At 38.3% G+C, this 18807-nt stretch overlaps 1 protein-coding gene across 1 annotated transcript in view; it reads left to right on the top strand.

The window, feature by feature from the left end:
* SPAG17 (sperm associated antigen 17) overlaps positions 1–18807 on the top strand; it is a 296302-nt gene that overhangs the window by 169906 nt on the left and 107589 nt on the right. The window contains exons 18-19 of the mRNA XM_056115626.1: positions 7595–7770; positions 10137–10225. Of these exons, the coding sequence (XP_055971601.1) occupies positions 7595–7770; positions 10137–10225 (265 nt within the window). The remainder of the gene's footprint in view (positions 1–7594; positions 7771–10136; positions 10226–18807) is intronic.

The raw sequence follows: 18807 nt of genomic DNA, 5'->3' as shown, positions 1-18807 counted from the left end.
GATTTCTTCGTCAAGACCCTGAACGAAAGGTTTGAGGCTCTTCATGTTCCTGGAGTGAGCAGATGCCATTGGGCTACACTAGCACGCAACAGGGACGAATGGAGACGTTACTGGTGCCCGCTCGAGCAAATTGATGAGTAACGGGATGCCAAGTGATCAAGTGATCATATTTTTTAGAATATTTGCATCAATTTTTGTGAGCAGGTTTCTGCAGTAATATTTTTATTTTTAAATATTCATGACTGGCTGAGTATTGAGATTATATTAGTCTCATATTAATGAAAGGATGTTGACTATTTTATTTCTTTATTTCTTAATTTTATCAAAGGTTCATTTATACTTCCCTTTGATTTTGGTCAAATTTTTGTATAAAAATCCTCAAAATCTAAAAATATGTTTAATTACTGTTCCAATTTATGCAATGGTGATTATTTCTCTGGCTTTTCTATTTTTGAATTACCTTTGGCAATTTACATCTTTCTGGAAATTGACCATTTCATCTGTTTGCAAAGTAATTGGCTTAAAGTTGATTAATCTGTCTGGATGTTGTTTTATATCCACTGGTTTTAGTTTATAATTTCTCTATTTTTTCCTGTATCAGCTTTGAAAAAAAAGGTTTTCTGATTTTGTGATTTCTAAAATCTGCTCTTTCTATCCTTTTTTCCTCATCATATTTTATCTGATTTTATGCCCATGTTGATTTACACTTTTAATTTCTTTGGATTTTTCTGGTATTCTTCAATTTTTTTTAAAATTTAGGTCCCATTATATGCAATGCTGTTAATGATAGCGTTTCAGGCAACTCCACATCCACCACCACTAACTCAGCATCCTTCCACCAGTGTCCCTAGATTCCCTTGAACCCCACATCCTGCCTCTTTAGCAACTTAATTGTTTTATTTATTATAGTTTGGGTCACTTGTTTACACAAGTGTTGGCTCATATGATTCTGGTGTAGTTACCTTATCTCAATAGTGTCAAAAGGTCCAAGACCCCTGACCAGTGCCCGTTACCACCTTGCCAACTTTCTCCTCTGCCCCTTATTTCCCTTTCCTTATTATTTTTATTTCTATAACCCAGGGCCAAGGGTTATCCCATGTTTTAAACCTATTCTGTTGTCTTGCTGCTCTTTGCCACATATAGTGAGAAAAAATGGTGTTTGTCCTTCCTCTGACTGACATCTCTTAACACACCTTCCAATTCCATCCAACTTGTTAGTGAACTCAAGTATTTTATCCTTCCTATCATCACATAATATTCCACTGTGTATACAACCCCTTTGTGGGTTTTTTGAGAGAGGGGGATTTAGGGTCACATCTGCAGCATTCATGGATTCACCTGTGGATTCTCCTGGCTCTGTGCTCAGAGATCAATCATGGTAGTGTTTGGGGGACTGGGGATCAAATCCACCTAGCTTCATTCATGGTAGTGTTTGCGGTGCTGGGGATCAAATCCACCTAGCTTCATTCAAGGTATGCACCTCACCCGCTGTACTATTTCTCCAGGCCCCCGGAACTTGTTTATCCATTCATCTCTTGTGGGTCAATTCGGTTATTTCTGTATCCTTGCTTTTGTCCTAAGCTCTGCAATGAACATGGGTGTGCATTTATGTTTCCAAGTTAATTAATAAAGACGATGCCAAGAAGTGGAATCACTGAGTCATATGAAAGCTCTATTCTTGTCTTTTTGATAAATCTCCCACTATTGCCCATAGGCACTGACAGGCCCTGAGGAAAATTCCCGCCAGCATGACAGAGTTCTTAGATTCAGCTCATCCCCAACAACACTGGTTACTTCCAGTAATTTATTATTTTTTTAAATTTTCTTAAAAATTATTTTATTTTATTTTAGCTTTTCAGTGTCCAACTTTTATCTTTCATTTTATTAACTGCAAAATGCTTTTCTTTATTGCAGTTTTAGATTCATAGATTTTATTTTTTATTTATTTTATTTTATTTTATTTTTATTAGTGAATCACCATGCGGTACTTTACATACTTAACAAACTTTCATGTTTGCGTTTCAGTCATACAATGATTGATTGGGTATCCATCCCTCCACCAGTGCCCATTCTCCACCACAAATGATCCCAGTATCCCTCTTCCCTTCCCCTTCCCCACCCTTTCTCTTGTGATGTACCCCTTTTCATTTCTGATTCAGTTTATTAGGGTACTCTTTCTCTTTCTTTGTGAATCTTCTTATTGGTTTATCAATCCTATTTATTTTCTCAAAGAACCAGCTCTTAGTTTCATTGATCTTTTGGATAGTTTTTTGGGGTTTCCATGTCATTGATTTCTGCTCTAAGTTTTCTTTCTTTCCTTCTGCCTGGTTTGCGTGCCTTTTTTGTTGATCCTTTTCTAAGATCTTGAGCTGTGACGTCAAGTTACTTATGTTAACCCTTTCTTCCTTCCTGAGAGACGCTTGCAGAGCTGTTAATTTTCCCTTCACATGACTTTAGCTGCATCCCTCAGGTTCTGGTATCTCTAATCTTTTTCAACCTGAAATCAATGTTGTCCGATACTAGTAGAGCCACCCCAGATTTTTTGCGGGAGTTGTTTGCTTGCAGGATTGTTTTCCATCCTTTGACTTTGAGCCTGTGTTTGCTCTGATCATTCAGATGTGTTTCTTATAGGCAGCAGAATGTTGGGTTCAGTTTCTGAATCCATTTTGTCACTTTGTGTTTCTTTATTGGTGCATTTAGACCATTGATGTTGAGAGAAATTGTTGTAACAGGGTTTTGTGCCATCTTTCTGTAGTGGTTTGCTGTGCTTGTAGGGGTTTTTCTTGCCTGAAAGGAGCCCCTTTAGTCCTTCTTTAAAGTTTGGTTTTGAGTCTATGAAGTTCTTGAGCTGTTGTTTATCCATGAAATTATGTACGGTTACTTCGAGTTTGAGTTAGAGTTAAGCCAGGTAGAATATTCTTGGTGAGGCATTCATTTCACTGAGTTTTTTCACTATATCCCACCATTGTCTTTGGGCTTGGAGGGTTTCCTCTGATAGGTTGGCTGTGAATCTAAGGGGTACTCCTTTGTACGTGATTTCCTTCTTTGACCTTGCCTCTTGCAGTATTGTGTCTCTATCTGTGCCATCCATCATTCTAACTTTGATATGTCTTGGAGTCTTTTTATTAGGCTCTCTTCTTAGCTAGCATGCTTCATGTGCCTAGGATCTAACGTCTGCATTCTCCAGCTCTGGGAACTTTTCAGGAATGATTTCTTTAACTGTGGCTTTTTCACTGGGGTTTCCTCCCTGTCCTTCTTGTACTCCCATAATTCTAGTGTTGTTTCTCTTGGAATTATCCCCTAGTCTCTGATTAGCCCTTGAGCTACTTTGAGGTCTTTTCCCATTGTTTGTTGTTGCCTGTGAGCTTTCTGCAGCTTGTCTTCAAGCTCACTAATTCTTGTCTTCAACTGTAGCCATTCTACTGTTAAGGGCACCCATTGTGTTTTTTATTTCATCTACTGAATTTTTTATTCATGACATTTCTGAATGTACTTTTCTATTTCTGCTCTCATTTCTTCCCGTATTTTCTTCTCTGACTGCTCCACTGTTTCTTTAAGTTCACTGAACATTCTCAGCATTTCATCTCTGAATTCTTTATTGGAGAGATCATATTTGTGGGTAAACCCTGCGAGGTTTCTGGACTCTTTTCTTCATCTCACGGTGGGGAATTAAGCTGTTTCTCTATGTTATCATGGTTGGGCTGGAGCGATAGCACAGCGGGTAGGGCGTTTGCCTTACACGCGGCCAACATGGCCGACCCGAGTTCAATTCCTCCGCCCCTCTCGGAGAGCCCGGCAAGCTACCAAGAGTATTCGATATGCCAGACACAGTAACAACAAAGTCTCCAATGGAGACGTTACTGGGCCCGCTCGAGCAAATCGACGATCAACAGGAGGGCCTTTACCTTTACCTTATCATGGTTGTATAGAGGTGGGTCCTTCTAGTTCACTAGCGCTGTTCTCTTTCTGCGAGAAGGGGTTTTGGGTGAGCTTGGTCAATGGTTTTTGCCTTTTTCCACTCTAAAGTACGTCCTTCCTCTCAGGTATTTCTCTGTGACTTATGTGAGGCCTTTAGTGAAGATTGGAGGATGTGTTCTATATTCTATATTCTAAATATATTTCTGAGATTTGTACTTATCTTTTTAAATCACACATTTAATTTCTAATATCATAGCTGGAGTTAATATCACAGCAATTGTTAAAATTTTATAAATATTTTAATTCATCCAAAAATTATCTCTCATTTAAAAGTTTTTTTAAATGTAGAAATATTGTTTCCAATTACAGTATCCTATTTTTCAAATCACATATAAATAATAAAATTATCTACATTTCATTAAAATGTTAGTTTCTTTTCCAATCCTTCAACATACTCTATGTTGTCTTATTTCTTGCTTTTTATTATAATTTACTGCAACTAGAATACATTTGTGAGTAATTCTTTCAGAAACTGTGGGTGGCAAATTTTCCAAATCACTGAATGTTGACATAGTCTTATTTTGTCATCTCATTTGAAAATTTATTTAATTATATGTCTTATCCCGTGTTCACACATCACATATTATTAGTAAGGAGTCTGTTTTCCACTTGAAAAGTGAACTCATGAAAGATTCTGAGCAGAAGGGAGTGGTGACCACACAGAAAATGGAAAAGGGACTCCTTAGCAGTTGTGTGGGAAACAGACTGGAAGGCGTGGCGGCCGTCTTAGCAAGGGGTAACAGTAAGTTAGACCAGTAGCATAGGAGAAAGGAAAGGGAGAATTGATGCTCATTTTTAGTGTGTTTTGAATACTTTTCATATTTAAACAAAATTTAAAGATAAAAAAGAAACTATTTAAGTTTTCTGACAGGTTACGAGTATGAGAGAATTAGAGTTAAGAGTAACTTCGGTGGGAAGTGTGGACAGTCATTGGTAGAGATCAGGATTTGATTTCAGGATGTTGAGTTTGAGGTGTCTTTATCTTCCAAATGAAGAGTCTGAGAACCCAAGTATCATAGTTACTATTTTCAGTTTGCGTCTTTTAAAGGTGTTAAGTCTTTTTACTTTTATTTTTAAATGTAGGAGTACAGCTATTTATTCAGTCATTGATATAGCTGATTGAATTGGGCATGAATTCAACTTTACTACTTTTTAAAATTTTTGTGATTGAATACCCGTGAGACAGACCATTACAAAGCTATTCACAATTTGGGTTTCAGTCATATAATGACCCAGCATCCATCCCTCCACTAGTGTACATTTCCCATCACCACCAATATTCCGTTTCCCTCCCACCATTCCCTCCAAAACCCCACCTGCACTCCCAGCCTTCCTCTATGAGAGTCACTTTCCTTCTTGCTCTCTCTCTCTCTCCTTTTCCTTTTGTGCATTCTGGGTTGCAATACAGGTGCTAAGAGGTCCTGGTGTTTGTTCCTGGTGTTTGTTTCTTACAAATAAAAATACATTCATTCAGTAGCTTTTGGAGTTGGAGTAGCTTTTTAATTGGGTGGCAGTTTTGGGGTGTGGATGGTGTGCATGTGACTGCCAAGACTTCTGGAAGTAGAGGGAGGTGGGGAGAAGTAGCCCATCCAGACCCCAAGGAAGCCTGGAGATTTCAGTCACAAAACCCGCATACTAGAATTTTCAGCAGATTGTGGCTCCGTGAGATCTGTCTGGAGACTGTGGAGTAAGGCCGAGGGGATGGCAGCGATTTTGGATTGTAGGAGCAAGGAGCTACTGGGACAGGCACCAGGATGACCTGTCCCACTCTGAATTACCCCAGTCTGTTCAGACTTTAACAGGTCTGAGATTAACTGAGGCTTTTGATTTTTTGTGAGATTTATTTATGGATCTCTAAAGCAAAGCCAGTAGTAGAGCTTACATGGTGGGGCTGGAGTTGGTTTGTTGTGGTGACTGCCAGACGTACTGGCAAGTAGAAGTATTGGCAAGTGGGGGAAGGTAGCCCACCCCAACTCTGAGAAAGCCTGGAGATTTCAGTCACAAAACCCTCATGCTCTAATTTTCAGCAGATTATATTTTGTGTGATACATTCTGAGACTGTGGAGTCAGGCTGCAGGTATGGTGGCAATTTTGAATTACAGAAGCAAGCAGCTTTCAGGAGCTTTCTGCTTAAGCAGGCTCTACGCTGATCCACCCCATCCGATTTACCCTGGACTGTTCAGCCATGTGTGGTCAGAGGTTAATTGCGGCTTTTGTTCTCTTTAGAGATTTATTTATGGGTCTATGAAACAAGACCAATAAATGAGCTTGTGTAGCTTAGCTGGAAGTGGTTTGTGGCCGTGGCTGTCACGTACGTAACTTTTGGCCATTTAATTTCTTGCTAGAATTGGTCCCAAGTTGTTGGGGTCCGGTCAAAGGCACAGAAGCAATGGCAATTCGGGGTATTAGGAAGCATGAAGACACCATCAGGCTGCTGATGAACTCACCCCACATGTACAGGTTGACAGCTGGTAGCAGTACACCAAGTGTTAAGAAGGAATGTGAAGCAACTTAAATATAGACTCTATCCTGCTTTAGCTTTTTTAATCTGTAAGCCCTATTATCACGTAATTTGTCAGTAATTAGCCTTAATTGTAAAATGTAAATATTTGACCTTTCTCAGAAACAACTCTCTTTGGGCATTTACATATTTTAGTGTTTATAAAAAAAATTACAGGGGCTGGAGCAATAGCACAGTGGGTAGGGCATTTGCCTTGCACTTGGTCAACCCGGGTTCTATTCCCAGCATCCCATATGGTCCCCCGAGCACTGCCAGGAGTAATTCCTGGGTGCAGAACCAGGAGCAACCTGTGTGCATCACCAGGTGTGACCTAAAAAGAAAAAAAGCGATTACAATAATTGGTATACTTAGAATAAATGATTTGGGGATTAAATATGACTGAGTCCTTAAAACAACAACTTGATAATGCTAGCATAAATATATAACAGCATAGTTTGTAGTAATTATGAGAGGAGTTACCAAAGTCAGTATGTATTTTTGTTTTAGCTATTTTTATTCTGTTCAGGAGACCACATCCAGTTATGCTCAGGGTTTACTCCTGGCTCTGTCCTCCAGGATCACTCCTGGACAGGTTATGTAGTGCCTGGGATAGAACCCAAGTCGTCCACATACAAAGCAAACACCCTATTGACTGTACTATTTCTCAAGCCCCAAGCAGTGAGTGGCAATCAGAGAGTAGAGTATTTCAGTTACAGTGAGTCAGTTAGCTGGTTGGCAAATTAATGAACTTTTATTCTGCTTCAATATTGTTCTAAAAAACGATTTCTCAATATTACTCTCCAACTAAAAGACCTGAGAATGACTCTTTAACCAAACTATCAACTCTTAGTTGTATCAAACTTTTTAATACTTGACGTGGATGAAAATAAGTCATTTTTAAAATTTTCTCCTCTCTTAGTGAGATTGGGCATTTTTCATATGCACATTAAGTATATCACTATCTTGAATAAGGACATCTAAGATATATATGAGTTTATTGCATATGTTACACCAGCAATTTGAGATTTGTTCGCTTTTTAAGTTTATTTGCAAAGCACCTTAGTTATGTATTAAGCAGTTACTCCATTGCCATCTCTCTTCTTTGATTTTTTTTAGGAATTATTTGGAACTTGTTGCAGAATCCATTCAAGACTGGATCACAAAAGAAGAAGCAAAATATCAAGAAAGTAAAATGACTGAAGAGATCAGTAAGAACAAATTTGGTCAGGAAATGAAAATGTACAGTGCCAGAACTTCTGCTAGCAAACTTTACTCTATTAAAAAATCTAAAAGTACGTGACTAGCTAAACATAAACTTCAAAGTTATTATCTAGTTATTGATCAATACTGTGACTATTTCAGGGATAGTAAACAAAAGTTGAGTTACCATCAAAGTTAATGTGATTCTCCACTTTCTTTAAAAACTTAAAGTAGAACTTTTCCATTCCATATATGATGAGATTGTACTTTAGTTGAGTAACACAATATTTGACCCCACTTTCTGCCAGATATGAAAAATTCTATCCATTGTACAAATTGAATATAATGTTAAGGAATTGTCAGATGTTGTGTCTCAATTTTGGTAGATTAATAGGTTCAGCCATGTAATACTAGTTAATGATGCATGGGATAAATTCAGAGTCAGTGGATCTGCACTAGAATACTTAGAGTAAACAAAACTGAATTATTAAGTGAAGATCTTCCTTACAAAAGCTTAAAGACCGATTGTGGGTAGGAATCAAAAAGTAAATGGAAAAGAATTCTTTATTATTTACAGCAAGGACTTGACAAGAGGTTGAGTTAACAATTTTTGTTTTTGTTCTGTCAATTTCTGTGACTTTGAAAGTGCCAGTGAAGAGAAGAGAAGGCAGTGACAAAGAGAGAGAATAACTGAGAGAGAAGGGAAGTAATGAGGCAACTTATTTGGGAAATAAGGATATTTTACTGAACTTGCGCCCAAGGAATAGATATAGATACCCTCTTCATCATGTTTTTAGTTCTAATAGACAAAATTGAGAGTTACTTTCCATAAAGCAGCAGTGACATACATTTCGCAAAGTTTTTGTAAACCCTGCCATTTTTCAAACTATTTTGTACTTGGCTGATTACAAAATATTATTTTGAAAACTAAATTAATGCTGAATCATTTACCATCCACCATGATTATATATGTATATATGTGTGTACATATGTATTTATATAATGATATTTTTATATAACGTCAATATATAATTATATATAAATATATATATTATGGGGCAGAGCGATAGCACAGATGGTAGGGTGTTTGCCTTGCACGCAGCCAACCCAGGTTTGATTCCTCTGTCCCTCTCAGAGAACCCGGCAAGCTACCGAGAGTATCCCACCTGTACATCAGAGCCTGGCATGGTCCCTGTGGAGTATTCGATATGACAAAAATAGTAACAACAAGTCTCACAATGGAGATGTTACTGGTGCCCTCTTGGGCAAATCGATGAACAATGGGAGGACAGTGCTACAGTGCTATATATTTTATATTTGTCTATATAAATATTTATACATATATAAATATATACAATTTTTCAGCCTGGACATTTTTTCCAATATGGGTGCACAGCTAAGACCTAGTATCTGGAATAATAAACCCAATTTTATAAAGAAGAAAGATGGGGCTAAGTTATAACAATGTGTCTAGGATCTGGCTTGTTCTTATTGGTAGGCACCCCTGTGGCTTGACTGCCTTTCCTTTATTTTCTTTCTGAATAGAAACCAAAATTACTTTATAGGTGTCTGTAGAGGTCCAGAAAATAATTATCTGGGGCCCAGAAGTAATTATACCTGGTCGGGCATGTTTATGTTGTGGCCTCTCAAATGAGGAAAAATGGAAATATTCAAAACAGAAAAACAACAATGACAAAGAAATGGCTTCAATGTGAAATAAAAAACTATAGTTGATATATAATGACTGCATTTGTTTGTGAGATATATATTAGAAGAATAACATCCATGGCCACGGAAAACTGGGATTAGGAGGACCGTCAATGGTTGGAACTAACCACAAGTGTGTGTGAGGATGAGGGTAGGTAGGATAGAGAAGAGACCAGTATGACAATAATAGCTTGGAATGATCACACTGGACAAGATCTGGGGGTTAAAAGTAGGTAAGGGATATTCCTGATAACCTTTCAGTATCAATATTACAAACCACAATGCCCAAAAGAGGTGGGGGGAGGGGAGAGAGTGAGAAAGGCAGACAGAGACAGAGACAGAGACAGAGAGCAGAGAGAGAGAGAGAGAGGGAGGGAGGGAGGGAGAGAGAGAAGAAAAGTGCCTTCCATAGAGGCAGGCAGGGGGTGAGGGTTGGGGGTTGATGGGCGGGAACTTGGGAACACTGGTCCTGAGAAATGTACACTAGTAGAGGGATGAGTGTTGGAATACTGTATGACTGAAATCCAATCATCAACAGCTTTGTAATGGTTTATCTCACACTGATTCAATGAAAAAGTAAAAAAGATACAAACATTATATAATCAGATAAAAAAAAAGTTAGGTTTGTTTTCTGTAGTTCTAAGAATTTGATAGCCCTGAAGATTCCCCAAAATCAACCAAATCTTTGTTCTTCCACTGTAAAATTTTGATTTAGGCAGTTACTAATAAGTTTAATTTCCTCTGGTTATAGGTAAAGGAATGAGCAAAACAGAGCTATCAGAACAAGAAAAAGAAAAAGAGAAGGATAAGATTTCTTTTGTTTTAGAAGGTTCTCTCAAGGTAATACAATGAAAGACAAATGACATGGTACAGGTTTGTGTAATCATCATCAAACATTTTTCCCCTAAACTCTCAGGAATAATTGAATTGGTAGTGAAAGGTTCAGTTTCTCTACCAAGTCTTTCACCTGATAAGTCTTTATAAGAATTATAAAGTCTTATTTATTTTTATTTTAACTAAAATTCAAGGGAATTCATTGTTCATGTTGGTGAACCATGCTTTTGCTGCAGATGTTTTGTTTGCATTTTTAAGCCCCCCCCCTTTTCTCATTTATTGATTATGGATTTAAAATTCTACAGAATTTAAGGAGCACAGCTTAACCATCTGGAGGGTTAAGCACCCACTTCCAAAATTCACATCCCATCCAATATTCCTCCACACATACCTCCTATCTCCTCTCTTCCCCTCTGGAAACTTTCATAGATTTCAGAATCTGAAAATTAGTTATGATTTTTGTTTTGTTTTTACCAATTTTGCCTTGGTAATTTATATTTCGACATTTGGCAACTGACTTTCACTTCTTTACTTATTTCACCTAGCAAAATCACCTCAAGACCATAAAGACACAATTTTGTTCATTAAGGCACAATTTCATTTTTTAAAAGGTAGAGTAGTATTTTGTTGGATATCTTTATTCTGCAGCTTTCTAAGTCATCTGTCAGAGTACAGCAGTAAAGCACTCGTCTTGCATACAGCTGATCTGGATTCAATCCCCGGCACCCAGTATAGACTCCTTTGCCTCCCAGAAGTGATCCCACGGAGCAAAAACAGAAGCAGGTCCTCTTCTTCCGGAGTGTCCCCAAAGTAAAAACTAACCAAAACAAAAAGTCATCCATTAGTGGATATCTATGTTGATTTATCTATTGTGAATAATGCTGCTATGAATATAAGGTGTAAATATCTTTTCAAATCAATATTTTTATATTATTTGGATACACACCTACGAGTGGTATCAATGAATCATATTGCATTTCTTTCTTTTTTTTAAGGAAATTTTATTATGTTTTTCATAGAGTCTGAAGCACTTTACATTTCTACCATTAGTGTAACAGGATTTATTTTTCTCTACATCTGTGCCAACACTTGTTTTCAATCTTTTAAACATAGGTCATTATTACAGTTTGAGACAGTATCATTGTGGTTTTGATTTTTATTTCTCTAGTATTAAATAATGAATATTTTTTATGTTTCTGTGGATCATCTTTGGGAAAATGTTTATTCAGATATCCTGCCCATATTTTTATTGTTTTTTTTTTAGGTTTTTTTTTAATTGTTAAAAAGTGAGATCTCCTTAAGTATTGTGGATATTGTGCTCCTTGTCAAACACATGATTTCAAAAATTTTTTCCCAATTGATGATTAACTTTTCATTTTGTTTATTTTTTTTTTGTTGCTGTTTTTTGTTGCTGTTAGCTGGGTATAGGCCCAGTTGGGCTGGAGCGATAGCACAGTGGATAGGGCGTTCACCTTGCATGTGGCTGACCCGGGTTCGATTCCTCTGTCCCTCTTGGAGAGCTCAAAAAGCTACTGAGAGTATCCGCCTGTACATCAGAGCCTGACAAGCTCCCCGTGGTGTATCTAATATGCCAAACCAGTAACAATAATGACCCTGACCCTGAAAGAGCCCCCAAAGAGCAACTGTAAGAAGAATGAGCAAGGAGAGGCTGATAAAATCTCAGGGCCTACCTAGGGGCCAAAACAAAGAAGGACTAAAATGACTGTCTGTACTTTCAACGCACGTAGGCTGGCATCGGAAGCATCCATTGAGGACCTGATGGTGTAAGTACAGAAGATCAAGTATGACATCATTGGTCTGACTGAGATGAGAAGGCATCAATCACATCACGCCATTTTCGACACTGGAGAAGAACTTGTTCCTTAGAACATGTGACAACAGAGGCATGGGTGGTGTTGGTGTCTTCGTCAACTTGAACTTGGCCATGAGCATTGATTCATTCGTATACCGAACAACCTGAATCGGATGCTTATGCTTGAATAGATGTGACTCGTTGCAGGCAGTTTCTATCTTTGTCGTCTACACACCAACATCCAACTACAATGAGGAAGAAATTGAGAAGTTCTACATGGAGCTGGAGAAATTCTACAAAGAAGACCAGACCTTCTACAAGATCATTGTCAGTGATTTTAATGGTAAGATAGACTGAGAAGATCTCCCAAAGAACTCCACACCAGGACCCATGGCCTAGAATGGAACGAACAGGGTGAGAGACTGTCTGAATTTATCATGTCGACCAAGACCATTCATGGTAACTCACAGTTCCAGAAGATCGAATCTAAATGTTGGACATGGGAGTCTCCCACTGGACAGTTCCACAATGAAATTGACCACATCATATTCAATCGATGATTTTTCCTGACCGATCTCACTGTTGTCCCAAAATTCCAAATGGGATCAAATTACTGTCTCCTTCATGTGAAACTCTACTTCACAAAGTAGGAAGAAATGGCTGCAAAGTTTAAGAGAACTCCCAGAATGATCACTAACTGGGAGCTCTTTGACACTTAATCACTTCACTTAACTTCCCATTAGTCATCGATTTGCTCGAGCGGGCGCCAGTAACGTCTCCATTTGTCCCTGTCACGTGCTATAGTAGCCTAATGGCATCTGTTCGCTCTGGGAACATGAAGAGCCTCAAACCGATTGTTCATGATCTTGATGAAGTAGTCTGACCATCTGGTAGGTGGGCGGCCACGCAGTCTTTTGACATCCCGTGGGATCCAGTAGGTAACAGCTCTAGTCCAGCGGTCGTCTTTGACACTATTGCAGCAATATGGGAAAATGCCTCCATTGACAAAATCGACGAGGAATATGATCATCTGGTTCAGCACCTCCATGACTGTGCGAGGAATGCCAAGAGTAGGAAAACCACAAACAGATGCCTGTCTTCGGAAACTCTCAAGCTCATTCGCCAACATGGTTTGGTATGAGCCTCAGACAATCACAAACTAATGTCCAAGCTCGCAAAGCTGTGCAGAGAAGCAATAAAGGAAAATCTAAAAGAGAGAAGAGCAGAAGTGTTGGTCAATTAGGCAGAAGCCGGGAAAAGTATTCACAATGCCCACCTGTCCTTCGCCAATTATAAAACTAAGATCACTGCTCTCCAACATCCTGACGGATCTATCACATCTTCCAGAAGGGCAATGGAGAATATTATCCACGACTTCTACTTGGATCTCTTTGATAGCCACGTTCATCTGCCCACATACCAAGTTCCGCAGGATGGGTATGTCATTCCCAACATCCTCCCTTCCAAAATCCAACACGCCATTTCGTTGGTAAAGAAGTGTACAGCACGCAGTCCAGACAAGGTCAGACCCGAACACCTGAAAAATCTGCCGCCAGTACTCATCAATACACTGGCTCGGCTCTGCACATGCTACCTGTCTGAATGCAAGATTTTGTCCCGATGGAAAACCAGCAGAACCGTTCTGTTGTACAAGAAGGAAGACATCCACAAAATTGGCAACTATTGCTCGATCTGCTTGTTATCTGTTGTTTACACGTTGTTCACTCGAGTCATCCTGAATAGAATAGGCAGAACACTAGACGAAGGACAACCATGCAAGCAATCCGGGTTCTGAAAAGGATTCACATAATTGACCATATCCACTCATTCTCATTGAGGTTTCAGGAGAGTTCAAGACGCCATTCTGTCTAACGTTCATCAATTTAAAGAAGGCCTTTGATTCTGTTGAGACTGAAGCAGTTACTGAAGCCATAGCCAAACAGGGCATTCAAACTCAATACATCAGGATTCTCTGTGAGCTGTATTACGGATTCACCACCAGGATCTCACCAATCTACAAAGAAGTCATCATCGACGAAAAGAGAGGGATTGATCAGGGTGATACTATTTCATTAAAACTCTTCAGTGCCACCCTTGGGAATGTCATGCGATGACTGGAATGGGAAGAAATCGAGTGAAGATAGACGGTCGGCAACTACACCACCTCCACTTCACTGATAACATTGTTCTAATAACACCGAACATCAGCCAAGCAGCACAAATGCTAACTGCCTTCTACCGAGAGTGTGGAAAGGTTGGACTGCAGCTAAATCTCACTATGACAATGTTCATGAGAAACGGACTAGTCCCTGATGTTCCATTTTCTCTCAAATGAACGAACATCTCCGAATGCAGAATTTATGTGTACCTAGGTCGTGAACTCAACATGATGTACAACGTGGCACCTGAGCTGTGCAGGAAAAAGAGAGTGGTATAGAATGTCTTCAAGAGCGTTGAAGAAATAGCTAAGACAACAAAGAACCTCCAGCTCCGGGCACATCTTTTCGACTCCACCATTTTTCCTGCACTAACATATGCCTCAGAGACCTGGGCCCTATGAAAACAGGATGAGAATGCTGTTCGGGTCACCCAAAGAGGAATTGAAAGAGCTATGCTTGGAGTATTACACTTCACTCAAGTGAGAGAAGGAATCCAGAGTTCTGACCTCTGTCAATGATCGAAGATCAGGGACATTGCCTTGTTTGCCAAGGTGTCAAAAATCACATGGGCTGGACACATAGTGAGATTTGGAGATGACCGCTGGACTAGAGCCATTACCGACTGGATTCCATGGGACTTCAAAAGAACACCTGGTAGCCCACATATGAGATAGTCAGACTTCTTCATTAAGACCCTGAGCAAACGGTTTGATGCTCCTTGTGCTTCTAGAGCAAGCAGACTCCATTGGGCAACACTAACATGTGACAGGGATGAAACGAGGTGTTACTGGTGCCCACTCGAGCAAATTGATGAATAACGGGATGACAAGTGATTACAAGTGATTTACTTTAACAATGTCTTGTATATAGTTGAGTATCATTCTTTCAACTATTATAAATTCATAAATTTATGTATATTTATTTATATCCTGCCACTTACTGAAACCAACATTTCTCATAGGTATGTATGTGTGTGTGTGTGTGTGTGTGTGCATGTGATATCTGTAAGGCTTTCTATGTTTTATTACCACGTCCTTTAAAAATAATGAGAATTTTATTTCTTTTACAGTTTTCCATTTTATATTATTTTGTTTTCTTTTTCTGAGGGAAACTTTCAGGTAGTCTTGGGAACCACAAGGCACATGCCATAGTCTTCTGGTGGCCATGTACTGCTGGGGTTCAAACTCAGGTCTTTGTGCATTTTTTGTACTTGTCCCTGGTCACTGAATTATCTCCCCAGTACCGATATATTTTCCTTTCCTCATTCTTCTGACTAGGACGTCAAAAACTTTGTTTAGTAGTAGTGGTAAAAATGGTCTTGGAAGTGGCAAAAAAGTCATTCTTATCTTCTTTCCATGTAAGGAAAAATATTTCCATATTTCACCGTTGAATATGATTTTATCTATGGGTTTGTCATTTGGCATTATAAGAATGAGGAAAGGAAAAAGATGTATTTCTTCTACTCCCAATTTATTGAGGGTTTTTGTTATAAATGGATGTTTAATCTTGGTAATTTTTTTTGGTATCCATTGATATGACGTGATTTTTACCTTTGATTTTTCGGAAGTGATGTATTTACATTAATGAATTTGTGTAATATTGAACGATCCTGAAATCCCTGAGATAAATCTTATTTTGTCAGGCTGACTCTCCTATGGCGCCTTTGCATTCAATTTGTCAAGATCATGTTATGAATTTTAATTTCAGTGTTTATCAATTTTCCAGACTGTAGTTTTCTTTGTGCTGTCCTTTCAGATTCTGGTATTCCAGTGGTATTAACCTCATAGAAAGTGATTGAGAGCGTTTCCTCTCTTCAGTTTTTTTTAAGAGCTTGAGTAGGATGAGTATTAATTCTTTGACAGTTCAGTAGAAGTCACTGGTCAGTTCGTCTGGTTCTGGGAGTTCAGTTTTAAAAAGACTTCATTCATTGTTTCTTTTTGTGTACCTGTGATTCATCTACTTAACTTACATTTTTCTTCCTAGTTGTATGATTTTAAATGTTCGTCTATTTCTTCTAGATTATCATATTTGTCCATGTAAAAATAGCCATGAGGGGCTGGGGTGATAGTACAGTGGGTAAGGCGTTTGCCTTGAACACGACCCACCCCAGTTCAATCCCCGGTATCCTATATGGTTCCCCAGCACCATTAGGAATAATTCCTCAATGCAAAGCCAGGAGTAACCCCTGAGCATCGGTGGGTGTGACTCCCCCCCTCCAAATGACCATGGTTCCTTTCCTCCCTATCTTCTAGGGGCAAGGTTGTTCTGGGAATACCCCTGTTTTTACTGGGGTTGAACCAGAAAACATTCCCATCAGCAGTGAGTGGGGGTGTAGGGAGTATAAGAGTATAATGAAAGAAAGAGTGAAGAGGAGGGGGAGAAGGGACTTATAAGAATCAACAGGGACCAGGTCAGGGGATTCGGGTCCCCAAAGGTGGTATTAAGGAATGATAGAGCCAAATATCCAAACCACAGAGTCAACAACGCTGAAATCTTTGCAGATTCCAACAGAGACCCATGAAAGGTGCCGACCAAGGAGGCAGGCTTGGGAACAGGGCAAAAGTGGGTGGGGAAGATATGGAAAAGAACCTGGAAACATTGGTGAAGGGAAGCTGACACTGGTGGATGGGTGGTGGTATCAGTGCTGCAATATTTTATGTCTAAAACTCAACTGTGAATAACTTTGTAAATCACAGTGTTTTTCTTTAAAAAGTGTATTTATTGGGGGAAAGAGGTCATAGTGCTTTCTTGTACTCCTTTGTACTTCTTTTTCTATACAGCTGTAACTTTGTCTCTTTTTGAGACTTTTTTTTTATTATTCTTTTTTCAAAGTTTTCTCTTGCTTTTCTTGGTGAGCCTAATGAAGTGTTCATCCATTCTATAAATCCTTTCAAAGAACTAAGTCTTTGTTTTATTTACATTTTATATCATCTTTTGGGATCCTGTTTCTTTATTTCTGTTCTAACTTTTCTCTATACATATTGAGACAATGTCTTCAATTAGTTTTGTTATTATTTTTTTTGTTAACATGTCTGGTTGATCTTTGCTTTGCTTTAAGTGGTTTATTGAAATTACCTACTATAATCATGTTGGTGTCAGTGTACCCTGTGATATCGTTAATAATTTTATTTGGGTGTCCCCATGCTAGTGCATAAATATTAATGACCTATATTTTCTTGGTGGATTCACCTCTTTCTCATTATATTGCATCCTTATTTGTTTCTTATGACCATTTATTTTTTAATTTATTTATTTATTTTGCTTTTTGGGTCACACCCCGTGATGCGCAGGGGTTACTCCTGATTCATGCACTCAGGAATTACTCCTGGAGGTGCTTGGGGAACCATATGGGATGCTGGGAATTGAACCCGGGTTGGCCACGTGCAAGGCAAACGCCCTATCCGCTGTGCTATCGCTCCAGCCCCTCTTATGAACATTTAAAGTTGAGGATCTACTTTATCAGACACTAGAATAGCAGTTGGCCATTTTCTCTGCATTGTGTCATCACACCTTGCTTCAGCATTTGACTCTGTATCAATGTATGGCTTTATATCTTACTTGAGATATCATTGACAGATTTGAATTTTTCAGTATTGTCACTGTATCTTTTAATTAGTTCAGACCATTCACATTTGGAATAACTGTTGATATGTGGAGGTTACTTATTACCATCCTATTCCCCCTCTTTTATTATTTTGTGGTGTTCTAAACTTTTTAAATTTCCTTTTTCTTTTGTTTCTCTCTTTCCATTTGGATGACTTTCCCTGATGAGTCTTTCTGTTTATTTTTTACCTAAGTATCTCTGCTCCATATTTTTGTTTTGTGATTACTGTGTAAATTTTATCAGTCTTTTTGTAGTTATGATAATCTTTTTGTGCTGGTATTGATTATTTCTCATCTAAAATATCATGTCATAACTTTTCTCAAGCAAATTTGATACTTTCTTGTTGACGTCAATTCATTTGTTTTTTATTCTTTTTATTAGTCAAATGACAAGGGCAAATTTTCTTTTGCCTTTTCTTTTTTCTGTACAAAAACCCCTTACAGAATTTCTTATAATGCATGTCTGATAATTCTGATATTAATTTCTGTTCATTTATAAAATTATTTATTGATCATATTTAATTATTTTTCAAGGTAGAATATTCTTGACAGGTAGTTTCTATCTTTTGTTATTGTAGATGCTGTGACACTTCTGTAGTATTTCTACTGTGAATTTAATAGTCTGATTGAGTGCTCTTGAAAGATACCTTTCCCTCTTTTAGTATTTTCTTCTTTATTATTGATTTTTGATAACCATGGAGTGTCTTGATGTATGACATTTCGCATTTAGAAAGTTGGGTGTTGAGTCATCTTCTTGGACTGCCGTATTTAATTCACTGTTAGGTTAACAACAAAGTCTCACAATGGAGACGTTACTGGACCCGCTTGAGAAAATCGATGAACAACGGGAGGATAGTGACAGTGACAGTGACAGGTTAACAAAATTCTTAGTTATTATTTCTTTGAGTAAGTACTGTTCCCTTGTTTCTCTCTTTGCCTCTGGCATTACTGTTTCTCGATATTACCTCTTCTAATGAAATCCAATATTTCTCTGAAGGCTTTTTTATTTTTAA

This window comes from Sorex fumeus, unplaced genomic scaffold (assembly GCF_029834395.1).
Source record: "Sorex fumeus unplaced genomic scaffold, SorFum_2.1 ptg000001l, whole genome shotgun sequence".
Taxonomy (NCBI): Eukaryota; Metazoa; Chordata; class Mammalia; order Eulipotyphla; family Soricidae; genus Sorex; species Sorex fumeus.
This window is presented reverse-complemented; position numbering and strand designations above follow the sequence as displayed.